The sequence below is a fragment of the Leucoraja erinacea genome, chromosome 34 (assembly GCF_028641065.1).
Source record: "Leucoraja erinacea ecotype New England chromosome 34, Leri_hhj_1, whole genome shotgun sequence".
Taxonomy (NCBI): domain Eukaryota; kingdom Metazoa; phylum Chordata; class Chondrichthyes; order Rajiformes; family Rajidae; genus Leucoraja; species Leucoraja erinaceus.
In genome coordinates, this window is record NC_073410.1 from 16381458 (window position 1) to 16407863 (window position 26406).

A 26406-nucleotide genomic window follows, 5' to 3' on the forward strand; every position below is an offset into this window, starting at 1 on the left:
TTACAGCACCAGAGACCCGGGTTCGATCCTGACTATGGGTGCTGTCTGTACGGAGTTTGTACGTTCTCCCCGTGACCTGTGTGTGTTTTCTCCGGGTGCTCTGGTTTCCTCCCACACTCCAAAGACGGACAGGTTTGCAGCTTAAAAGGTAAATAGTCCCGAGTGTTTGAGTTGAGCTTATTGTTGCGTGTACTGAGGTACAATGACAAGCTTTTGTTTGAGTTTAGAGTGTAAGATAGTGCGAGTGTACGGGGTGATCGCTGGTCGGCTCGGACACCGGGGCTGAAGGGCCTGTTTCCGCGTTGTATCTCTAAAGTCTAAAGAACATGGATAGGTGACGTTTTGGGTCAGGACCTTTCTTCAGACTTAATGTTTGGGGGCGGGGGAGGGGGGGGGGGTGAGGAAAAGAAAGTTGGAGAGGGGCAGAACAAGGCGTGGCAGGTGATAGGTGGACACAGGTGAGGGGGGAAGGGATGGTTGGAACATAGGCAAGAGATCAAGAGACAAAAAGTGTGAGGTAAGGATAGAAGGGGTGCGAATTGTGAAGCCGGAGGAAGGAATATAGGCGGAAGGGGCCAAGAGGAGGGGAAATGGGAGAGATGGGTGGGGCTGTTTGATTTCCAGGAAATGGACTGCTTGTTACCAGTTTGAAGAAGGTGAGGGTCTAATTAATACTGGGGATAGCGACAGAGAGGACTGACCCGAAATGTCACCTTGTCTTCAGCTCAGTTCAACTCCCATCCCGTATCTCCAAACTAAACCAAGTCTTTCAGATTAGTTCAGTTTGGTTTAGAGATACAGCACGGAAACAAGCCCATCGGCCCACTGAGTCCGCGCCGACCAGCGACCCACGCGCACTAGCACAATCCTCCACACACTTGGGGGCAATTTACAATTTTACCAAGCCAATGAACCTACCTTTTTTTTTTGCGTCTTTGGGATGTGGGAGGAAACCGCAGCACCCGGAGAAAACCCACCCAGGTCACAGGGGGGACGTACAAACTCCGTACAGACAGCACCTGTAGTTTGAATGGAACCCGTGTATCTGGTGCTGTGAGGCAGTAACTCTACTGCTGTGCCACCGTGCCTTTCATTGCATGTTACATTTGCGATAGTTTCCTGTTTATTAGCAACCTTCGAGAAATTGGCTGACAAAGCCGTGTCCTCAACTCACAGTTGCTGATGCATCTCCAGCATTAATGGTACATTCCCTCCACTGCCCGGGGACATGGACCATCTGGGGAACCTACAGTTTAGAGATGCAGCATGGAAGCAGGCCCTTCTGCCCACCGAGTCCATGCCGGCCATCGATCACCCGTTCTTACAAATTTAGTTTGGGGCGGCAACCTTTATCTCTAAAGTATCTAAAAAAATGTCTGAAGGGCCTGTCCCACTTACACAACCTTCACAGGCAACTGCTGAAATTCTCAACATGTTGGAAATGTAGCTGCGACCAGAAAGACGGTACGACTCTTTGGAGACCTCTCACAACCATAGGAGACCTCTCACAACCATAGGAGACCTCTCATGAACATAGGAGACCGCTCACAACCATACAGCCTGTATGGTCTTGAGAGGTCTCCTATGGTCCTGAGAGGTCTCCAAAGAGTCGTAGTGTCTTTCTGGTCGCCGCTGAATTTTCAACATGTTGAAAATTTTGGCGACCCATCACGGGTGCTGGCAGTCGCCTGTAAAGGTCGCGTAAGTGGGACAGGCCCTTAAATCTCCACCAACTCTCTGCTTCTACAGACCAAGGGTTCAACGTAGCACCATTTCTAGATTCCCAACTTCCGTGTATTAATATATCCAATACTTTAGACTTTAGAGATACAGCTCGGAAACAGGCCCTTCAGCCCACCGAGTCCTTGCCGACCAGCGATCCCCACCCACTAGCACTATCCTACACACACTGGGGATAATTTGCAATGTAACCAAAGTCAATTGACCTGCAAACCTGTGCATCTTTGGAGTGTGGGAGGAAACCGGAGCACCCGGGGAAAACCCGCGCAGGTCACGGGGAGAACGTGCAAACTCCATTTAGACAGCATCCGTGGTCAGGATGGAACCCGGGTCTCTGGCGCTGTGAGGCAGCAACTCTACCGCTGCGCCACCGTTCCGCCCCCTCACTGGGAGGTGGGTGAACAAGGGCTTTGTTAGGACTCTCTTGCCCGCTCACACTGTCGGGACACCACGACAAGACACTCTCACTGCAACAGGCTCACTATCAACCTCACTGCACCAGGGCACTGGACTGCCACCCTCTACACCCCTGCCCCCCCTCACCCACCGTCCCTCTCTAGGGGGGGTGGGGGGAGAACGTGTACTGCTCTTTCCAGACATGGGACATCATTAAACATGGGTGTGGTGTGGAGGGGGGGGGGGGGGGTCTAGAGAGGGTGCGGAGACACAGGCGTGGAGGGTGCGGGGCAAGGGGGGGGGGGTAGGAGAGAGAGGGTAGATGGGGGACAGGGGGTAAAGGAGGGGGGAGTAGAGAGGAGAAGGGAGGGATGGAAGGTGGAGGGAGAGGAGTGGAGAAGTTTAGGGAAGAGGGGGAAGGGGGAATGGGGCATTAAGGAGGGGGAGGGGAGGGGAGGAGGGGAGGGGAGAGGGGAGAGGAGAGGGATGGGGAAGGAGGGGAGGGGATGTGGTGGCAGGGAGAGGGATTGGGGGAAAAGGGCAAGGCGGGGTGAGAGGGAGGGGCAGCTGGGAGGGGTGGAGTGTGGAGGAGCTAGGTGGAGGGACGAGGTAGTGGGTGGGGAGGGGAGTGGTGGGGATTGGGATGTGGGCAGGGTGAGGCGGGGATGGGGATGGGGAGGCGGGGTGGAGGAGGGCGAGGCAGGGTGTTTTGAGAGGGGCGTTGGGGCCAGAGTTATTGAGCCGGCCAGAAGGAAGGGTGAATGCTGGTCCCCATGTCCCTGGTTAACACAGGCCAAGACTCTAAGTGTTTCGGCCCGAAACGTTGCCTATTTCCTTCGCTCCATAGATGCTGCTGCACCCGCTGAGTTTCTCCAGCTTTTTTGTGTAATCCACAACAATGCAGCTTTGCTAGCTTCTGCCAATGATGTGGGTAAAGGATTTAAACAATTTCACGAGACCGCCATCGCTGCAGAATCACTCCACCCCGTTGACCAAGGACCAGTACGCCGCTATAATAACCGCCCAACCAACCACAGCGCCGGCCAGCCGTTGACTTACCGGTTTGCCGAATTCCAGCTCCGAAAAGAATTTATACCAAGGTTCATTCTTTAAATCTATTTCCTCCGGACTTATATTCCGCTTCTGAAGAGGCAACGGCAAGGGAATGGAGGAGAGAGAAGATGATTGAGTACAGGCTAGAGTGTGGCATGCAGTCAACTACAGGAGGGTGCAGTAGATGCAACGTCAACCCATGGACCAACACCATCTCTACCTGGACACACACACACCTGCAGCACAACTGGCCAATGTACCCTGGACTGGGCAAGCCAGTGGGGCTGGGCATGGAAACCTAAATCTGGACATGGCTACAGAGATATGGAAATGGCTACCCAGCTTCACTGGGCTTGGCTAGTCATAGCTGGGCTTGGCTTCCTAGATCTGGGCATGGCTACCTAGATGGGCATTACCTAGATCTGGGCATGGCTACCTAGCGCTGGGCATGGCTACCTCTATGGGCATGGCTACCTGGGCATGGCTGGGCATGGGTACCAGGTGCTGGGTTTGGCTACTTAGTGCTGGGCATGGCTACCTAGATCTTGGCATGGGTACCAAGAGCTGGGCATTACACCCGGTTTCATTGGACATGCTTTTTGACCAAGGGCAGTATCAAGAGACCTTCATGGATCAAGTAATGGGGGAAGTCCCTTCTTGGCTGATTCTCGGAGGTCGGGGCTAAGACATGTTAGAGCTCAGAGCTGGACAAAGATCCTCCAGCCCGGATCAAAATGTCCGGTGGGACAGTGTAGAGGAAGCGTAAATCTCCAGCCAACCAATGGTCAGTTGATTTATTTTTGGTTGACATACTTCATGTTAAATTTGCAGGGTGGAGCCCCAGTGAGGGTCAGTGTGTGTGTGTGTGTGTGGGGGGACCTGTACCCCAGTGAGGGTGTGTGTGTGTGTGTGTGTGTGTGTGTGTGTGTGTGTGTGTGTGTGTGTGTGTGTGTGTGTGTGTGTGTGTGTGTGTGTGTGTGTGTGTGTGTGTGTGTGTGTGTGTGTGTGTGTGTTGTGTGTACCCTAGTGAGGGTCAGTGTGTGTGTGTGTGGGGGGGGGAACCTGTACCCCAGTGAGGGTCAGTGTGTGTGTGACCCATACCCCAATGAGGGTCAGTGCATGCGGAGAAAATATTTGCCCCAAAACGGTGAAAAATGTTACATTCACCATGCTGTGAGCAGATGTGGGCCCCATATCTGAGGAAGGATGTGCTGGCTCTGGAGAGGGTCCAGAGGATGTTTACAAGAACGATTGCAGGAATGAGTGGGTTAACATATGAGGAGCGTTTGACAGCACTGGGCCTGTACGCGCTGCAGTATAGAAGGTTGAGAGGGACCTCATTGAAACTTACAGAATAATGAAAGGCACAGATAGAGTGGATGTGGAAAGGATGTTTCCACTGATGGGAGAGTCTAGGACCAGAGGTCATATGCTCAGAATTAAAGGGCGCTCTTTTAGAAAGGAGATGAGGAGGAACTTCTTTAGTCAGAGGGTGGTGAATCTGTGGAACTCATTGCCACATAGGGCTGTGGAGGCCAAGTCAGTGGATATTTTTAAGGCAGAGATCGACAAATTCTTGATAAGAACGGGGGTCAAGGATTATGGGGAGAAGGCAGGAAAATGGGATTAGGAGGGAGAGATCATCAGCCTTGATTGAATGGCAGAGTGGACTCGATGGGCCGAATGGCCTTACTCTACTTCTATAATGTGTGAATGTGCTCAATATTGACAAACGGCCATTGCTGTGAGCAATATCTTTGATATATTTGCCCAGTAATAGTGTGTGCCGAGGTCAAGTGCAAGGTTCAAAGGTGACGTTACACATATTAGTAAAACAGGTAGATCAAAGGTTAACAGGCAAAGATTAAAGCACAAATGCAGAGACAGACACGAGAGAACAGCAGAGATTGAGCTGAGGGACTGTAGGCATAGAGGCGTAGCTCATTGTATGTGGAGGAGACAGAGAGAGCTCCATGCAACAGAGTGGCCAGAGCGAGTGTAGACCATTGATCCAACCTATAGAGATAGGGAGGTGAGATCCTTCACTCCGACCTTCTCGACCAGGCATGGAGAGAGAAGTGGAAATCAGTCGAGTTCATGCACTCTACAGGAGTCTGCCATTCATCCCAGGGAGAGACCAAGCTCGATGTACAAGCCTTGAAAGTCGAGGTTGGACATTCTACTTTGCTAGTGTTACGCACTAGCTACTCACGAGTTACGCATCTCCCTCCCTTCCATTGATTCCATCTACACCTCACGCTGCCTTGGCAAGGCCAGCAGCATCATCAAGGACCAGTCGCACCCGGGCCACTCCCTCTTCTCCCCCTCTCCCATCGGGTAAAAGGTACAGAAGTGTGAAAACGCACACCTCCAGATTCAGAGACAGATTCTTCCCAGCTGCTATCAGGCAACTGAATCATCCTACCACAACTAGAGAGCGGTCCTGAACTACAATCTACCTCTTTGATGACCCTCGGACTATCGTCGATCGGACTTTATCTTGCATGAAACGTTATTCCCTTATCATGTGGCTGTACACTGTGAATGGCTCGATTGTAATCATGTGTTGTCTTTCTGCTGACTGGTTAGCGCGCAACAAAAGCTTTTCACGGTACCTCGGCACACGTGACAATCAGCTAATGAACTACAAAAACTAGTGCTTGTCATTACTGCTCGTTGCTGTACAACATACAAAGCCAACCCATCACCACCACCACCCCCTTACTCACCCTGTGGTGGGGCAGCTTTGGATAATGAGAACCAGTTCACCAGGAAATCTCTCTTTTAGTTTGGTTTAGTTTAGAGATACAGCACAGAAACAGTGCCCTTTGGCCCACTGAGTATGATCCCCGCACACTAATACTATCCCACACACACACTGGTAACAATTTACATTTATACCAAGTCAATTAACCTACAAACCTGAGGTAGACAAAAGTGCTGGAGAAACTCAGCGGGTGCAGCAGCATCTATGGAGCGAAGGAAATAGGCAACGTTTCGGGTCGAAGAAGGGTTTCGGACCGAAATGTTGCCTATTTCCTTCCCTTCATAGATGCTGCTGCACCCACTGAGTTTCTCCAGCACTTTTGTCTACCTTTGATTTTCCAGCATCTGCAGTTCCTTCTTAAACCTACAAACCTGTACGTCTTTGGCATGTGAGAGGAAACCGAAGAGCTCGGAGAAAACCCAAGTGGTCACGGGGAGAACGTACAAACTGCGTACAGACAGCACCTGTTGTCGGGATTGAACCCGGGTCTCCGGTGCTGTGAGCGCTGTAAGGCAGCAACTCTACCGCTGCGCCACCGTGACCCTCTGCAAGATACATGGTAAAGATACTCTCTGGCTTGGGCTTGTTGGTCTCAGATTGGACTCACATCACACGCCCGTCCAAGGTAACATAAAATAACACCTTCCTTTCCATTTGCAGGACTAAACTATTGTCCACGCTTTTAAAGATTAAAGATTTACTAGAAACCTGAGGGGCAACATGTTCACGCAGAGGGTGATAGGTGTATGGAACGAGCTGCCGGAGGAGGTAGTTGAGGCCGGGACTTTCGCAACAATTGTGAAATATTTGGACAGGTTTAGAGGGATATGGGCCAAACGCAGGCAGGTGGGACTAGTGTAGATGGGACTAGTGTAGATGGGACATGTTGGTTGGTGTGGGCATGTTGGGCCGAAGGGCCTGTTTCCACGCTGATTGACACTGTGACTATGACTCCTTGATTGTGACATGGCTCTGGGATCAGGGTAGCCTATATTTCAAGAGGGCGAGAATACAAAAACAGGGACATAATGCTGAGGCTCTATAAGGAGCTGGTCAGACCGCATCTGGAGTATTGTGAGCAATTTTGGGCCCCATATCTGAGGGAGGGTGTGCTGGCTCTGGAGAGTGTCCAGAGGAGGTTTACGAGAATGATCCCAGGGATGAGTGGGTTAACATATGATGAGCGCTTGACAGCACTGGGCCTGTACTCGCTGGAGTTTAGAAGGAACAGGGGGGACCTCATTGAAACTTACCGAATAGTGAAAGGCCTGGATAGAGTGGATGTGGAGAGGATGTTTCCACGAGTGGGAAAGTCTAGGACCAGAGGTCAGAGTCTCATAATGAAAGGACATTCATTAGGAAGGAGATGAGGAGGAATCTCTTTAGGCAGAGGGTGGTGAATCATTGCCTGAGACGGCTGTGGAGGCCTAGTCAGTGGATATTTTTAAGGCAGAAATTGATAGATTCTTGATTAGTGCAGGTGTCAGGGGTTATGGGGAGAAGGCAGGAGAATGGGGTTGAGAGGGAGAGATAGATCAGGCATGATTGAATGCCAGAGTAGACTTGATGGGCCGAATGGCCTAATTCTGCTCTTAGAACTTGTGAACTTAAACCCAAACTCCCACGTGGCCACAGATCCATTTGGGGCAGAGAACTTCAGGTAGTTTTAAAGTCCATCTAGTTTCTGATTTCTTGAACTCGGTATGAAGCAACTTTGGCAACTCTTCTCTGCATGGGGAGAGGACTTCTTTAACATTCCCGTTGTGTCTGCACCAGCCTTGGAAATAAAACACGCTAAAACGTGCAACAGCCGGCTTGGAAGCTATAAGAAAGTGACTCGAAACATAAACGTGGCCAACCGCTGTTCCACAAACAAAACATAAGCTCAATAAGCTCAATGATCTATTCTACATTACCCATGATCCACATCCCTTTTGATATCTCGTTTTCACCCCTTGCCCTTCCTTATCTCCATGTATCCATCTACCCTGACTCTCAGTCTGAAGAAGGGTCTCAACCCATTCCTTCTATCCAGAGATGCTGCTTGACCCACTGAGTTACTCCAGCACCCATCTTCGATGCAAACTGGCATCTGCTGTTCCTCTCTACACATTCTGTCTGCTCCACCGCCAGAACTGCCAGTGCTGGTTCTTCAGAAGAAGGGTCCTGACATGAAACGTCACCCATCCTTTTTCTCCAGAGATGCTGCCTGACCCGCTGTTACGCCAGCACTTTGTGTCTATCACGAGATAAGCATACTAGTTGCGGGAAGGTATCTGGAGTTGGGACAGTGGTGACATGTCACCTGAGAAAGGCGGAGGGAGCTTTACGCTGTTTTAACAATAGACAAAAGACAATAGACAATGGGTGCAGGAGTAGGCCATTCGGCCCTTCGAGCCAGCACCGCCATTCAATGTGATCATGGCTAACCATCCCCAATCAGCACCCCGTTCCTGCCTTCTCCCCATATGCCCTGACTCTGCTATTTTTAAGAGCCCTATCTTGCTCTCTCTTGAAAGCATCCAGAGAACATGCCTCCACCGCCTTCTGAGGCAGAGAATTCCACAGACTCACCAATCTCTGTGAGAAAAAGTGTTTCCTCGTCTCCATTCTAAATGGCTTACTCCTTATTTTTAAACTGTGGCCCCTGGTTCTGGACTCCCCCAACATCGGGAACATGTTTCCTGCCTCTAGTGTGTCCAAGCCCTTAACAATCTTATATGTTTCAATGAGATGCCCTCTCATCCTTCTAAACTCCAGAGTGCACAAGCCCAGCTTGTAACCCCGTCGTTCCAGCACTTGGATGGTGAGGCAGAGGAATTGGAGCAATTGAGTTAGTTCTTCAGCCAACGTTTACACACCCATCGACTGTCACCGCACGAGAACCATTCCTCTCTTAAGGGGCTGTCCCACTTACGCAACTTTTTCAGCACCCTTCATAGATCGCCGAAAATATTCAACGCGTTGAAAACTCAGCGGCGACCAGAAAGAGTCGCTACGACTCTTTGGGCGACCAGGAGACGACTCACGACCATACAGGCGACATCTTGGTGACATGTCGCGGGGTGAAGCCTGTATGGTCGTGAGTAGTCGCCCAGAGAGTCGTACCTTGTTCTGGTCGCCGCTGGATTTTCAACATGTTGAGAATTTACGGTGACCTGCAACGACCTATGACGGGTGCCGGCAGTCGCCGACAAAGTCACGTAAGTGGGACAGGCCCTTCACACGCCAACAATTCAGCGCCATCTCCACACCGTACATGAAAGGTCATTTGCAAAACCGCTCTAGAACAACTGCCCAGCGGGTGTGACCGTTATCACCAGACCATGAATCAACATGGAGGGGCTTTTGCATGAAGCTATAGTGCAGCTGAACATGCATGCGTACAACACAGCATTGTTCTCCAAACACATATCACTGCAACCAAAGTGTGTTGTAAAAACCTTCTTAACACTAAAATCAGGCCCCTGATTATAAGGGCGAAGCCTTAAATGGGGCAAGGAGGGGGAGAGTCAATTGCGTCAGAGTGCTCTACCCACTAAAGCACTGACTTGTTTCTTCCCAGCTGTTATCAGGCAACTTACTACAATTAGAGGCCAGCGCTGAACTACTATCTACCTCATTGGTGGCCCACGGACTATCCTTGATTGGACTTTGCTAGCTTTAACTTGCACTAAACGTTATTCCCTTGTCATGTATCTGCATACAGTGAATGGCTCGATTGTAATCATGTATTATCTTTCCGCTGACTGGTTAGCACGCAACAAGAGCTGATCACTGTACCTCGGTACACGTGACAATAAACTAAACTGAAACTGTAGTTAGCAGCGGATGAGACCACATGTTAAACCAGTTCCCATTTACAATATACAAAATGCTGGAAGAACTCAGCGAGTCAGGCAGCATCTGTGGATGTAGTGGATAGGCGATAATTTGTGTGGGGGGGGATGGGGATGTGTGTGTGTGAGGGGGGGAGGGGTAGGGAGGGGGGGGGGGGGGGTGGGGTAGGGGAACTGGCTCCAACCCAAAACGTCCCCTGTTCCTTCTCTCCACAGATGCTGCCTGACCCCCTGTATTCCTCCAGCACTTTGTGTTTTGCACAAAATACCAGAGTTTGCCATTTAAACGGGGAAACAAGGAATTGCAGATGCTGGCATTCACAAAAAAAAGGCAGCATTTGCAATTCCCTGTGTCTCAGCTGCAGTTGGTTTACAAAGAAATGATAAAAGTGTATAAAATCATGAGTGGAGTAAATCGGGTAGACTCACAGTGTCTTGCCCAGAGTAGGGGAACCGAGGACCAGAGGACATGGGTTTAAGGTGAAGGGGGAAAGGATTTAATAGGAATCTGAGGGCTAAACTTTTCACACAGAGGGTGGTGGGTGTATGGAATGAGCTGCCAGAGGAGGTAGTTGAGGCAGGTACATGGATAGGACAGGTGTGGAGGGATACAGGCCAAACGGGGGCAGGTGGGGCTAGTGTAGCTGGGACATGTTGGCCAAGTTGGGCCGAAGGGCCTGTTTCCACGCTGTATCACTCTATGACACAAGTTACCACAAACAGCAACTTCCAGCAAAATAGCTGATCCACCTGCAAGGAACTTTGGAAAACACTTGAGATTATTAGTTGAAGGAAAGGCTTCTCGGTGTCTAGAGAGACCACACTGGCTCTAGTTGGACTTACATCACCGCCCAAGTCGTCCCTGTGATGGTGTGAGTGGTTTTCTTCGGGCACCTGATAATACAGGTCGTTCAGCGATCTGTTCCTGCCGCCCGGCTGCGCGCAGTCTCTCCCGACCGTTCCTTCAGAGTTCTGACGTGAAAGGTTGAGTGAGATTTGCCCGCAGGCCCCTGTGGCGTCGCAGCTGCATGCATTTGGAGCTGGGTCCACCACCGGAGAGCACGTCCCCAACATGCGACCATGCAGGAATCCGTGCGGAGACATGCATCCCACCCAGTAGCCCCCCAGTGCATCCCCCTCGATGCAGGGATCCTGCCTCTCTATATCGGTGGCCTGGGGTGGAAGGCCACACCGAACAGTCCCATGCAACTAATTCCTGAGTCAGTTCACAGGCTCGCCTGCCCCCCGCCACTTCCGCGGGCTAGTAGAGCCGACGTTCCACGTACACGTGGAGCGCGAGAGGGGCTGCTCCTTGCGTTCTGGCTGCGCTTCAGTCCCACCGTCCTCGTCTTCGGGCGGCCAGTGCGTCGGGGAGCGGGGAGAGCAGAGGATGTCCCGGTATGTTTGCTCCTGGGCCTGGCCAAGCTGACCAGTCGTGGGTGACCCAGTGAGGGTCAGTATGTGTGCGTGCATGTGAGTCAGTATGTGTGAGAGTGAGCATGAGTGTGGGTGTGAGTGTGTGCGAGAGTGAATGGGCGAGTGTGTGACCCATCTCCCAGCGAGGGTCAGTGTGTACGCGCGCGTGTGTGCATGTGTGTGTGCGAGTGTGTGTGCACGCATGTGTGTGTGCGAGTGTGTGTGTGCACGCATGTGCGTGTGTTTGTGTGTGTGCACGCAGTGTGTGTGTGCGAGTGTGTGTAAGCGCATATGTGTGTGTGTGCGACCCGTCTCCCAGTGAGGGTGGGTGTGTGTAGAATGGATGTGGCCACAGTATTTGACATAGGTTGGAATAGTTTGGAATGAAACGCTGTCGGCATTGAACCCAATAAAAGCGTGGATTCATTGCCACAGACGGCTGTGGAGGCCAAGTCAATGGATACTTTTAAGGCGGGGATAGATAGATTCTTGATTAGTACGGATGACAGGGATTATGGGGAGAAGGCAGGAGAATGGGGTCGAGAGGGAAAGATTGATCAGCCATGAATGAATGGCGGAGTAGACTTGATGGGCCACATGGCCTAATTCTGCTCCTATCACAAATGAACATGAACTTATGAACAGGCCCCAGACTCTGTCGCCAAGCACCCTGCATGCAAAACATGCGCTGACAACGCAGCCAGTGCACGCAGAGGTCTTGGTCAAAATGCACCATCACCCACTCCCACACCGAACCCCACATGCATCCAGCAAGAAAAGATAATGCAAGATTCAAACAGTCAACTCTGCCCACTGACTCTCCAAATACCAAACCATTGCACACCTCACAAAGTTCGTAAGTTAACTGATTTTGGCAGAAGTCTGCGCACTAGCATGTATCTTTACACTAATTGGCTCGATTGTTATCATGTGTTGTCTTTCCGCTGACTGGTTAGCACGCAACAAAAGCTTTTCACTGTACCTCGGTACACGTGGCAATAACCTAAACGTCAACAGATAAGGTGCCAAATGAAAGACTATCATTTGGGTCAGGCAGCAACTCTGAACAACACTGACTGGTATGGGTGATTGGTGACGTTTCAGGTCGGGACCTCCGTCTCCTCCTCTCCCTGATGTGAATTTTTTTTCAAGAGGGGTCCTGCCTGAAAACACCACCTATCCACGTTCTCCAGAGATGCTGCCTGACCCACTGAGTTACTCCAGCACTTTGTGTCCTTTTTTTTGTGAAGCAGCATCTGCAGTTTCTCGTTTCTACTGGGGACGGTGCCAAGATGGAATTCCAACTCATAAAACGTACCTTGTAATTGCTCCTTAATAATAATTAAACTATTGATATGACTTTAGATTTCAGAGAGAGAGCGTGGAAGCAGGCCCTTCGGCCCACCGTTCAGTCCACGGCAAAGAGAGACTATACTCACACTAGGGGCAAGTTACAATATTTTACCCGAGCCAATTAACCTACAAACTTAAGATAGACACAAAATGCTGGAGTAACTCAGAGGGTCAGGTAGCATCTCTGGCAAACATGGATAAGTAACTTTTGGGTTGGGGCCCTTTAGGTTTCAGGTCGGGACTTTTCTTCAGACTGATTGTCGTCAGGGGGAGAAAGCTGAAAGGGAGGCGTTGGTGGGACAAAGCCTGGAGATAGAGAGAGAGATAGAGAGAAAGAGAGATGGAGATGTAGAGAGAGAGAGATGGAGAGAGAGAGGGGGAAAAAGAGAGATAGAGAGATAGAGATGGAGAGAGAGAGAAAGAGATATAGAGAGATAGAGAGATGGAGAGATGGAGAGAAAGAGAGAAAGAGAGAAAGAGAAATAGAGATGTAGAGAGAGAGATGGAGAGAGATTAAGAGATATAGAGAGATGGAGAGATAGAGAGATTGGGAAATAGAGAGATAGAGATAGAGAGATGGAGAGATAGATAGAGAGATAGAGAGAGATAGAGAGATGTAGAGATGGAGAAATAGAGAGATAGAGAGAAAGAGAGAGATGGCGATAGAAAGATAGAGAAATAGAGAGATAGAGATAAGTGGAGAGATGGAATTTGAGATGGAGAGAGAGAGAGAGGAAGAGATGGAAAAATAGAGAGAGAGAGAGAGAGAGATAGATAGAGAGATAAAGGATAGATGGAGATATATAGAGAGAGAGAGAGATGAGAGATGCTTGAGGCGTTACTGGATGAACTGATTGTCGTTTTGGATTTTCATTCAGATTTTAGCATTTGCAGTATTTAGTAGAATATAACATCTGTTAGCCAAAGGAATCATGTTGTTTTTAGATGATTAATTGCTTTGAGAGTGTCAGTCACTAGCTGCTAGTCTACTAAGCAAATAAACATTGAGCTTTATTAGTTACGGTGCAACAAATCAGCACAGTTCTCTTGAAAGGCTGAGATTTGTGCCTGACATAAAACCGAAAATGGCGGAAACACTCGGCGGTTCAGGCAGCATCTGCGGAAAGAGAAACTGAGTTGAGGTTTAATTTGATGAAAGATCAGCAGTCTGAACCATCAACTCTGCTTTTTCCTCATCAGCTGCTGTCTGACCAGTGAAGTATTTCCAGTATTTAGTTTAGAATTCCAGCAATTAGAGAGCATAACTATAACGTGAGAGGGGGAAAGTTTAATGGAGATATTCAGGGCAAGTTTATTTTAACACAGTGCGTGGTGGGGCCTAGAACACTCTGCCAGGGGTGGTGGAGACCGACACTATAGTGGTGTTTAAGAAGCTTTTAGAAAGGCACATGGAAGTGCAGGGAATAGAGGGATCTGGATCATTTACAGGCAGATAAGATCAGTTTAACTTGGCATCATGTTCGGCACAAACATTGTGGACCGAAGGGCCTGTTCCTGTACTGTTCTACGTTCTATCATCTGGAATTGTAGTTCTTCATTTTGTAGTTTTCACTAAGTTGTGATAGTTTGGGGAGAGTTTAGTTTAGTTTAGTTTAGAGCAGCGTGGAAACAGGCCCTTCGGCCCACCGAGTCCGCACCGACCAGCAATCCCCGCACACTAACACTACCCTACACACACTCGGGACAATTTCACATTTATACCAAGCCAATTAACCTACAAACCTGCACGTCTTTGGAGTGTGGGAGGAAACTGAAAATCTCTGGGAAAACCCACGCAGGTCACGGGGAGTAACGTACATCTCCGTACAGACAGCACCCGTAGTCGGGATCAAACCCGGGTCTCCGGCGCTGCAAGCGCTATAAGGCAGCGACTCTACTGCTGCGCCACCGTGCCACCCCAAAATTACATGTTCTGTAACGGTAGTTCGTTACTTTGTAGTTGCTTTCAGTGAGTTGTGATTATTTATTTATTTTGACGGGCTGGGGATTAGGATTTTGTTCCCAAGGCCATTTTGTTGGTTCTGCTGATGTGCATACAGGATGAGTTAGTTGGACAGCCTGTTAGACAGAGAGAGACAAACACTGACTACAGGCATTGCTCTATGGATCAGCCAAGCCCATACACTACCATTTTCTCGTGTGCCAGGACTGACGACTTTCCCGGTACATAATCAAAGATACTTTTAGGCTCGGCCCGATACTTCCGTGTGTCCATCTTCTTGTCCAACGGACCCCAGTCGTTCCTGAAAGAAGCAAAACATATTCAGGGAAACAGAAAACCTTTAAAAAAAGTATATTACTATTATTATTATTAATCTGGATTCTTCAGTCTGAGGAAGGGTCTCGAAGCGAAACGTCAGCCATTCTTTCTCTCCAGAGATGCTGCCTGTCCCGCTGAGTTACTCCAGCTTTTTTATGGCCGTATTATATTATTCATCCCCTCTGGGGATAGAGGGACAGTCTGAATATTTTTCCTATGATAGTGGTGTTCAAAACAAGAGGATGTTGGTTTAAGGAGAGAGGAGTTCCTTTCTACATGTAAGGAGTGGATGTGGAAGAGAGATAACATGGAAGCAGTGTGAATGAGTAGTGTTGCCAACTGCCCCGTATTAGCCGGGACATCCCGTACATTGGCCTACAATTGGTTTGTCCCATACAGGACCACCCTTGTCCCGTATTTGACTGCTACTACTCGGGTCGAGGGGACCGTCGGGTCGGAACGCCTCACACGTCCCGACGTAGTGCAGCCCATGGAGTGCAGCAGCAGCAGCAGCAGCGCCTCGCCCGTAGCCCCATCGGTCGGCAGCCCGGCCAGCTGTCCGACCTTCGGACCTTCGCTTACCGCCGACACCACCACCACCCCTCCCTCTTATGGCCGATCATCGGTTCATGAGTTGGATGGAATGCTGGACTTTACACGCGATGTCGCCCGGGCCAAAACTCCTCAGCTGGCCCGCCGGCTGGGCTTTGTGTGCAGTCCAGCACCCGGGCCAACTCATCATTCACCCAGACACGGCCGAGTCGGTCAACAAATTGCCGTCGGGAATTTGCACCTTTTGTCCGTGAAGTTGGCAACCCTACGAACGAGCAATGAATGATCAGCACGGACTCGGTAGGATGAAGGGCCAAATTCCGTGCATTATCTTCCAGTCAATCAATCAATTAGTTTAGAGATACAGCGCGGAAACAGCCCACTAGTCCACACCAACCAGCGCTGTCTGCGGAGGGCGCTCAGCATCGCCAAGGACTGCTCTCACCCCAACCATGGACTGTTTACCCTCCTACCATCCGGGAGGCGCTACAGGTCTCTCCGTTGCCGAACCAGCAGGTCCAGGAACAGCTTCTTTCCGGCGGCTGTCACTCTACTCAACAACGTACCTCGGTGACTGCCAATCACCACCCCCCCCGGACACTTATTGTTATTTATTCAAATCGTTTGCTATGTCGCTCTTCAAGGGAGATGCTAAATGCATTTCGTTGTCTCTGTACTGTACACTGACAATGACAATTAAAATTGAATCTGAATCTGAATCTGATCACCGCACATTAATTCTACCCCATCCACACTAGGGACAACTTACATTTATACCAAGCCAATTAACATACAAACCTGAACGTCTCTGGAGAGTGGGAGGAAACCGAAGATCTCGGAGGAAACCCATGCGGTCACAAGCTCCGTATAGACAGGACCCATCGTCAGGATGGAATCGGGGTCTCTGGCGATGTAAGCAGCAACTCTACCGCTGCGCCACCGTGCCATCCAGAAAGAGTAATTGAAACCGTACCTCTCAGGAAGTGGCTTGAGTGAGGATGAGCGGGTCGGTAGGGGCAGGGTGGCTGATCTCCGCTCGATGGGCTCGGAGTCAGTGGTGTCCATTACACTCTTGGAGCGAGGCATAATGGTCTGGCTTTTCACTGTCGGAAGCAGAAAGGACAAGTCAGTGGAACAAAACAATAGCAATATTACTGGAGGAACAGTGCGGGTGATGGAAGCTTCCTTCAGAGCCTGGATGGAGAAATGTCCCGACATGAAATGTCACTCATCCTTTTTCTCCAGAGATGCTGCCTGACCAGCTGAGTTACTCCAGCACTTTGTGTCTGTCTTTGGTGTAAACCAGCATCTGCAGTTCTTTTATTCTTGCAATATTACTAACCAACCCCAACCCCAGCTCCACTGCAGCAGATCGGATCATTCTAAACTTTTCTTTCTGTTTGGAGACGTGGGCGTCACATACCCTGCTGGCATTCACTGTCCACCCCTGATAGTAGAGTCAGCGGTAGAGTCGCTGCCTTACCGCGCCAGAGGCCCAGGTTCGATCCTGACTACGGGTGATGTCTGTACGGAGTTTGACCACGTGGGTTTTCTCCGGGTGCTCCGGTTACTTCCCACACTACAAAGACGTTCAGGTTTGTAGGTTAATTGGCCTGGTAAAATTGTAAATTATCCATAGTGTGTAGGTTAGTATAAGTGTGCGGGGATCACTAGTGTGTGTGTACTCGGTGGGCCGAAGGGCCTGTTTCCAAACTGTATCTCTAAACTAAACTAAAATTCAAGACTGGTGGAAACTGAGTAGCATCAACGGGAAAAAGCACCTGAGATGCATCAGTGGGTCTGGAGTTATAAATGAACAAGCAGAAGGAAGGATTTCTATCGCCAGAGGATATCAGTGAACCTAAAGAGTGTTTACAAAACTGCTGGAGAAACTCAGCGGGTGAGGCAGCATCTATGGAGCGAAGGAAATAGGCGACGTTTCGGGTCGAGACCCTTCTTCGGACTTTTTGGCTATCTTGCTGATCACCCGTTCACACTAGTTCTATGTTATCCCACTTTCTCATCCACTCCCCTACACACTAGAGGCCATTTCACAGAGGCTGGTTAACCTACTAAATCCGGACATCTATGGGATGTGGGAGGAAACCGGAACAGGCATTGTTGCTCACATTCAGATAGACACAAAATGCTGGAGTTACACGGGCGGGACAGGCAGCCTCTCTAATGGGGTCATTAGGGTGTGAAGATGGGTCTCGACCCGAAAAGTCACCAAGTCCTTCTCTCCAGAGATGCTGCCTGTCGCACTGAGTTACTTCAGCTTTTTGAGTCTATCTTCGGTTTAAACCAGCATCTGCAGTTCCTTCCTACACACGAACTTGATTAAATTAGCTTGAAAGACAATTCCTGAAACTAATTCTTATGTGCTCAAGGTCGATCTGAAAACCAGGCTGGAAGGCCTGAATGGTCGCGAGTTGGCTGCAAGGAGGTTAACAATTCATCACCAGAAGGAAGATACTCACCATCCTCTGAGCAAGGGTAGCATGAGGCATAGTCGTCCAGTTCATCATCTGCAAAGAAAGACACTCCATGAGAAAACAAGCCAAGTATGAGAGAACCCGCACATCGACACTTCGTGTTCACGCCGTGACTGCCGTTAATGGAGTTTGTATAAACTATCCTAATGCATGGACAGATGGACAGTTAGTGGATACAGTTAGATGGACACACATCCCAATATCAGTAGCTTGTGCATGATTCAATGACTTTAGCTGCTCTGTACAACAGCTAAGGACCTGAAACAAGATTACACAAACAATGAGAAAAAAAGACACAGTGCTGGGGTAACTTAGCGGGTCGGGCTGCATCTCTGGAATAAAAGGATGGGTGACGTTTCAGGCTGATATTCCGACTCAAAATGGCACCTATCTTTTTTTCTCCAGAGATGCTGCCTGACCCGCTGAGTCACTCCAATGTTTTGTGTCTATCTTCGGTAAAAACCAGCATTATTGGCAGTTCCTTCCTGCACAATGAGAAAACAAAATGTCGATTTAGCAAATTAAGTCCTAAACAGGGGAGCTTCATGTTAGTTAATGATTAATTTTTGCATGGAATTTTGGCTGTGATTAATTGGAATACCAAAATAATACATTTATTTGTCCCATGTCACAATCCCATCATATCCCAGAGTATTCTAGAGCCAAGTTAACTAGTTTCTGAACCACAGGCAGGACCTGGAGTTTAGAAAAATGAGGGGACACCTCATTGAAATGTTCCGAACAGAGAGAATGTTCCCACTAGTGGGAGAGTCCAGGACCAGAGGTCACAGCCTCAGAATTAAAGGACGTTCCTTTAGGAAGGAGATGAGAATGAATTTCTTTAGTCAGAGGGTGGTGAATCTGTGGACTTCATTGCCACAGACAGCTGTGGAGGCCAAGTCAATGGATATTTTTTGGGCAGAGGTTGACAGATCCTTTATTTAAGAAAGAACTGCAGATGCTGGAAAAAAAATCGAAGGTAGACAAAAAATGCTGGAGGAACTCAGTGGGCGAGGCAGCATCTATGGAGAGAAGGAATTGGCGACGTTTCAGGTTACGACCCTTCTTCAGACTGATGTCAGGGGGGGCAGGGAAAAGAAAGGAGACAGTAGGACTTGTGGGAGAACTGGGAAGGGGTGTAAACTACCCAAGCAAAATATGAGGTGCTGCTCCTCCAATTTACACTGGGCCTCACTCTGGCCATGGAGGAGGCCCATCACAGCAAGGTCAGAGAGGGAATGGGAGTGGGAGTTGAAGTGCTGAGCCACCGGGTGATCAGGTTGGTTAACACAGACTGAGCGGAGGTGTTCAGCGAAGTGATCGCCAAGCCTGCGCTCGGTCTCGCTGTTGTAGAGACGTTAACAGATTCTTGATTAGTACGGGTGTCAGGGGTTATGGGGAGAAGTCAGGATAATGGGGGTTGAGAGGAAAAGGTAGGTCAGCCATGATTGAATTGCGGAGTAGATGATGGGCCGAATGGCCTAATTTTGCTCCTATCACTTATGACCCTATGACCATCACAGTGAATGGCAGAGCCCTGGGGAGTTTTGTCAAACAGGATCTAGGAGTGCGGGTACACACGTCCTTGAAAGTGGCGTAACAGGCAGATAAGGTGGTCGAGAAGGCATTCGGCATAAGCTTCCCTGTTTAGGACTTTGTTGCATAATAGACAAAAGTTTTTTTACCCCATTGTTTGTTTAATCTTGTCTCCGGACTTAGCCCTGCTGCGGGAGCAGCTAAAGTGCGAGATGCATTGATGCAAACCTTTCACTGTCACCTCTGCTGCTTCACAGAAAGGTTTGTCACGGCATTGCCACTAACGTTTCTGGTCACGGAATGTGTTAAAAGTGGTTTGTGTGAAAACGGGGTACTTGTAACTTTGTCTGTGCCCTTTATGTAGTGCCTCTTTGCATACCTTGGCCGTGTAAAACAAAGAATATTACTGTGACTTGTAAAGTATTCACTCATTAGCAAAGTTAAATTGCAAACTTCAAGAAGGCAGAATGGGACAGGGAGCAGAGGGAATGATGTTTAGACAGTTCTAATGGGACAGGGAGCAGCAGAGAAACACAAAGTACCTTCCAAAATCTGTCTCTTAGCAACCTCTGAGAAGACATAGGTTGGGGTGTAAGTCTCTTTTTCTAGGAGAGAAATGGACAGGAGCATAGATGGGTGATGAGAAGATGCAACATCAAGAGGAAAGCAATAAGCTGGGAGGAAGAAAAAACACACACACGAGAGCGCTGAGATATATCAGACTTAAGGAACTGGAGTTAGTCCAACACAAGGTCCTAAAGGAGATGGAAATATTTTACCCTCTGAACCTTCTCTGAATTCCAAGGATTTTTGTGGAAATTGCCTCCAAAAGGGTGTCGAGTGTGGAATTCATTGCAACAGAAGGCAGTGGAGGACGTCAAAGGATATTTTTAACACAGAGATAGATAGATTCTTGATTAGTGTGGGTTATGGGGAGAAGGCAGGAGAATGGGGTTAGTAGGGAGAGATAGATCAGCCATGATTGAACGGTGTGGTAGACTTGACGGGCCGAATGGCCTAATTCTGCTCTTATCACATAGAAATTATGAATACAGGACTCGGCCGGCGAGAGTGGAGGGCCATCGATAGAGAGGGGTCCTATGTAGCGACTCTTTGCATACTCTGTGTATGGTGTGCAAAACAGAATTTTGCTAAGACTTGTCAGATTTGACAATAAAGTATTGTTCAATCAATCTATCAAGTGCTCTGAGATAACATATCAGGGAAGATTCCTTATCGGTGGTGGTTGTGGATTAGACCTACAACACAGTTTTGAAGACCGACAACCCAGCCCATCCTTCCCCTCACCGGTCATCCACATATCTGACCACTTTCCCCCACTGATTTTGAGCCCCATATCTAAAGAAGGATGTGCTTGCTCAGGAGAGGGTCCAGAGGTGGTTTATAAGAATGATCCTAGGAATGAGTAAGTTAAGCTATGATGGCCGTTTGTCGGCGCTGAGCCTCGATTCGCTGGGGTTTAGAGGAACGAGGGGGAACCTCATTGAAACTTACAGAACAGTGCAAGGCTTGGATAGAGTGGATGTGGAGAGGATGTTTCCACCAGTGGGAGAGTCTAGGACCAGAGGTCACATCCTCAGAATTAAAGGATGTTCTTTTAGGAAGGAGATGGGGAGAAATTGATTTACTCAGAGGGTGGTGAATCTGTGGAATTCTTTGCCACAGAGGGATTTGGAGGCCAAGTCAGTGGATGCTTTTAAAGCAGAGATAGAGAGATTCTTGATTAGTACGGGTGTCCGAGGTTATGGGGAGAAGGCAGGAGAATGGGGTTAGGATGGAGAGATAGGTGAGCCATGATTGAAGGGCGGGGTAGACTTGATGGGCTGATTGGCCTAATTCTACTCCTGTTACTTCTGACTTTCTGACCTAATGATCAGCCACATGCATGTACATCTGACCAAGAGAACACTGAATAAAAGCCAGCGTTGGAACCCAAACACGGCACGGTGGCGCAGCAGTACAGCTGCTGCCTCACAGCGCTGGAGACATGGGTTCGATCCCGACTACGGCAACTGTGTATACTGTCTCAAGGGCCTGTCCCGCATCAATGACTAGCATATCAGGTCACTGAAAAAGTCACGGCGTGCCGTGGCATGATAACGCATTGACGTGCGCTGTTTCCTCAATTGTCACAACATTCTTTTTTGTCGCCGCTGTATTTTGAAATTTTCAAAATCTTTCGGCGACCCTAATACGTCAGTCAATAACGCCGGCAGTTGCCGAAAAAAATCACCGTGGGACAGGCCTTTCAGTGTACTACTGCTGTAGACTTGTACTGTATCTCAGATGCTTATTTAAGATGTATCAAAGTGCTTCTAGTTTATTGTCACGTGTACCGAGGTACAGTGAAAAGCTTTTGTTGCGCGCTATCCAGTCAGCGGAAAGACAACACATGATCATCGAGCCATTTACATGATAAGAGGATAACGTTCAGTGCAAGGTAAAGCCAGCAACGTCCGATCAAAGATAGTCCGAGGGTCATCAATGAGGTAGATAGTAGTTCAGCACTGCTCTCTGGTTGTGGATGGTTCAGTTGCCTGATAACAGCTGGGAAGAATCTGTCCCTGAATCTGGAGGTGTGCGTTTTCACACTTCCTCACACCCGATGGGAGAGGGGAGGAGAGGGAGTGGTGCGGGTGTGACTGGTCCATGATTATGTTGCTGGCCTTGCACTTACACTGAACTGTATCCACAATTAATATCACTCTACCTCAGCATGTGACAATCCTTTAAGATTTTTACATGTTTCTACAAGATACCCTCTCATCCTTCTAAGTGAGACTTTGGAGAAGATGCAGGGGAGGTGTACCAGAAAGCTGCCGGGATTGGAGTTTCGGACGAAGGGGGGAAAGGTTGGATTTTTCCCCTGGAATGTTGGACTTTGAGAGGAGCTGAAAGAAGTATACACAATTATGACAGGCAACTTTTGTACACAAAGGGTGGCAGATAAATGAAACGAGCTGCTGGAGGAGGTCGTTGGGGCAGGTACTAACTGTTTTAGCTGGAGGAAGACAAAATTAAGTCCACTCAGATGCCAACTGGTGGGATTAAAAGAGAGAGAGGGGGGAGAGAGGGAGATGGAGAGAGAGTAAGAGAGAAAGGGAGAGATACACAGGAACAGAGAGAGAGAGAGAGAGAGAGAGATTGAGAGAGCAAGTAAGAGAGAGACAGGGACACCGAGAGACAGAGAGAGAAGAGAGTGAGAGAAGGAGAGAGGAGACAGGGTGGGAGAGAGGGAAAGAGATAGGGAGTGAGTGAGAGAGAGAGAGAGAGAGAGAGAGAAAGATTTGCATTGCACACTCGATTCTCACACTTGCGTCTCACATCACAGCTGTTAGAAGCAAGCGCAGCAAAGCTCCATCTCTCTGCTAAAGGCCAGGGGGGCAAAGCAGCAACACAACCCATGGGATGAAGGCGGGGGTGAAATCTGTGCGGCAGAGGGCAGATTGCATTGCCCGCATTACCTGCTGATTTAGGGCTGGGTGTCGTCTCAGGAAATACGTAGCTGGGTGTGTAGGGATTGACCTCTGCGGCAGGAAAAAGCAGAGTGCAACTCTTAAAACCTTCTCGCCCGAATCTAACTCCCACCTTCCACCTCCCTTTGGGGACGAGACTGACTGACCAAAGAGCACGGGGGGCTGGAGGTCCATGTGTGTTCAGCTGGGATCAGTTTAATAGACACAGAATGCTGGAGGAACTCAGCGGGACAGGCAGCATCTCTGGAGAGACGTTTCAGGTCGAGATCCTTTTTCGGAGCCATCTCAACCTGAAACATCCACCCATTCCTTCTCTCCAGAGATGCTGCCTGTCCCGCTGAGTTACAACAGCATTCTGTGTCTATTCACTGATCCCAGCTGAACTCTCTCTCTCTCTCCACTCCTCCCCCATCCTAGTTCTTTGACTAGTTTGACCTTCCTCCTGATTAAATTTTACTCGTTGTCAACTTCCCCTAGCATACACTTGCCTATTCTACGTGTTCCTCGAGCTTTGTCCCCTTTGATCTCTCGTTTTCACACCTTACCCTTTCCATATCCCTCTACCCTGACTCTCGGTTTGAAGAAGTCCCGCTGAGTTACTCCTGTCACTTGCCAGTATAGACATGAAAAGCTGGAGTAACTCAGCGGGACGGGCAGCATCTCTGGGGAGAAGGAATGGGTGACGCTTCGGGTCGAGACCCTTCTTCTATCACTTGCCAGGCTTCGTCCCACCCCTTCCTCAGATTTTTTCTCTCTCCAATGCAAACAGTCTGAGGACGGGTCCCGACCCGAAACGTCGCCTATCCATGTTCTCCGTAGATGCAGCCTGTCCCGCTGAGTTACTCCAGCATTTTGTACTTTCCCCAGCATTTTGTGCATTGCCATTAGATGTATGGTCCGCGATTTAAACTTTCCCACACACGGCTATTAGTAAACCAGTTAAACCAGGTTAAACACAGCGGTAATGTTGGCCGAACATGGGGATTACAGAGACAGGCTGACTCGCACAGCCTCTGGTACCTTCTCCTGTGTGATGGACTCGAGGGATCTCAGGAAAGCTGTAAGTAGGCCGGTAGGGGTTTTCCTCAAGCTGGTCTGAGCGGAAAGGAAGGACAGTGAGAGATAAGAAGCCAAGAGTCAAAGGGAAGAAGACAAGCTTTAAGAGCAGAAAAATCATTCAGAAGCTGGAGCCAAGAAGCTCTGCGGGAAACGAGATCGAGATAGCATCACACACACTCGACCCCACTGTATTTATTCAACAGGGCACTTGCAAGGCAGATGATACTGGCTTAAAATGTAATGCAAATGAACTGCAGATGCTGGTTTATACCAAAGATAGGCACAAAATGCTGGAGTAACTCAGCGGGTCAGACAGCATCTCTGGAGAACATGGATAACTGACGGTTCGGGTCGGGACCCGAGCCGACAAACTCCACACAGGCAGCACCCAAGGTCAGGATCAAACATTGTGAGATGGGGGCTCTACCAGCTTTAGACTTTAGACGTCGGAGATATAGCACGGAAACAGGCCCTTCGGCCCACCAAGTCCACGCCGACCTGCGATCACCACTGGCAATGTCATAATACTGACAACAGTTTTACAACTACCCAATTACCAAAACAAATGAACCTGCAATCTTGGTCGTCTTTGGAATGTGGGAGGAAACTAGAGCACACGGAGAAAGGCTATGCGGTCACAACGGAAGAACGTACAAACTCCGTGCAGACAGCACTCGAGGTCAGGATCGAACCCGGGTTACTGGTGCTGTAAGGCAGCAACTCTTCCACCACGCCACCCTAAACTGGTTCCCCCATGCTACCCAGTGAGTTTAGTTTAGAGATACAGCGCGGAAACAGGCCCTTCGGCCCACCGAGTCCGCACTGACCAGCGATACATAGAAATTAGGTGCAGGAGTAGGCCATTCGGCCCTTCGAGCCTGCACCGCATACCTACACAACCTACACAAACTAGGGACAATTTTTATACATACACCAAGCCTATTAACCTGCAAACCCGTACGTCTTTGAAGTGTCGGCCAGCACTTAGTGGGCTGAAGGGCCTGTTTCCACATTATTTCTCTAAACTAAATTAGACTAAACAAAAGTAGGCACAATCCTGCACGTCTTTGGAGTGTAGGAGGAAACCGAAGATCTCAGAGAAAACCCATGCGGTCACGGGGAGAACGTGCAAACTCCGCACAGACAGCATCCGTAGTTGGGATCGAACCCGGGTCTCCGACGCTTCAAGTGCCGCAAAGCAGCAACTCTACCGCTGCGCCACCATGCCGCACTTGCAGTTGATTAATGGCTTTCTGGTATTTACCAATCTCTGCTCCTCCATTTCCCAACAAGTAGGAACATTTCCAAGCCTTTCCTATCCAAACCGTTTACTCCAGAAGTTTTTTAGTAAACCCTGTTTCTCCCCCTCTCGCCTGTATCCACCTATCACTGGCCAGGCCTCCTGAAGAGGAAGCTGCCTTGGCTTGTGTCTGAGCAATGGAGCCACAACAGAACAGGGCACCAGTTCCTCAATACAACTCTCGTCACATCGCACATACACCATGGAGGGAGGTAGCCACCTTGCAGATTGAGTCATCGAGCCATACAGCACGGAAACAGGCCCTTCTGCCCAACTCACCCATGCCGACCAACATGCCCCATCTACGCTAGTCCCACTTGCCCACACTTTGTATCCAGCACTTTGCTTTGTAAGCCAGCAACTGCAGTTCCTTGCATCCCGAACTGCCCATGTTTGGCCCATTGTCCTCTACACCTTGTCGATTCATGTCTCGATCCAAGTGTCTTTTCCCTGGAACGTAGGAAGTTGAGGGGGGGAGTCCTGACGGAAGCATGTCAAACGACGAGAGGCATAGATTGGGTCGACAGTCAGAGCCTTTTTACCCCAGGGTGGAAACGTCCAAAGCTAGAGGGCATAGTTACAAGGTGAGAGGGGGAAAGTTTAATGGAGATGCACGGAGCAAGTTGTTTAACGCTCAGAGTGGTGGGTTCCTGGAACACGTTGCCAGTGGTGGTGGTTGAGGCAGATGTGATAGTGGCGTTTAAGAGGCTTTTAGACACTGAGAAGGAAGAGGGACCCTGCGTGGGGGTGGAAAGGGGGGAGGAGGAGCAGGAATAGGGGCCATTGGGACTATATTGAATGCTTTGTGTCATTTTGTCGACGTCCTTTACATGGCCACTCTTTGCATACCTTGCAAGACCAATACTTTCAGGGTACCAGGTACATGTGACAATAAAGTTTCAACCATTCAATCAGGATAGGCATTGGGAGTGGTGGGGATGTGGATCAAGTGCGGGGCACAGATGAGATCGGTCTAAGTTGGCATCGTGTCCGACACGGACATTGTGGGTGGAGTTCCCGCGCCCCACAGTTCCAAGTTCTACGTTAAACGCTGTCGGAGGTTCTCAGTCGACCACCCAGCCCCCCTGAGGGACTTTGCTCCGGGTCGCCAGAGGCCCGGGC

At 49.4% G+C, this 26406-nt stretch overlaps 1 protein-coding gene across 1 annotated transcript in view; it reads right to left on the reverse strand.

Annotated features, from left to right (window-relative positions):
• Positions 1-26406, reverse strand: part of LOC129713053 (sorbin and SH3 domain-containing protein 1) — a 228433-nt gene that overhangs the window by 164432 nt on the left and 37595 nt on the right. The window contains 8 exon segments of the mRNA XM_055661932.1: positions 3196-3279; positions 10639-10767; positions 14714-14828; positions 16371-16500; positions 17878-17925; positions 19971-20033; positions 22914-22976; positions 23946-24020. Coding sequence (XP_055517907.1) covers positions 3196-3279; positions 10639-10767; positions 14714-14828; positions 16371-16500; positions 17878-17925; positions 19971-20033; positions 22914-22976; positions 23946-24020 — 707 coding nt within the window.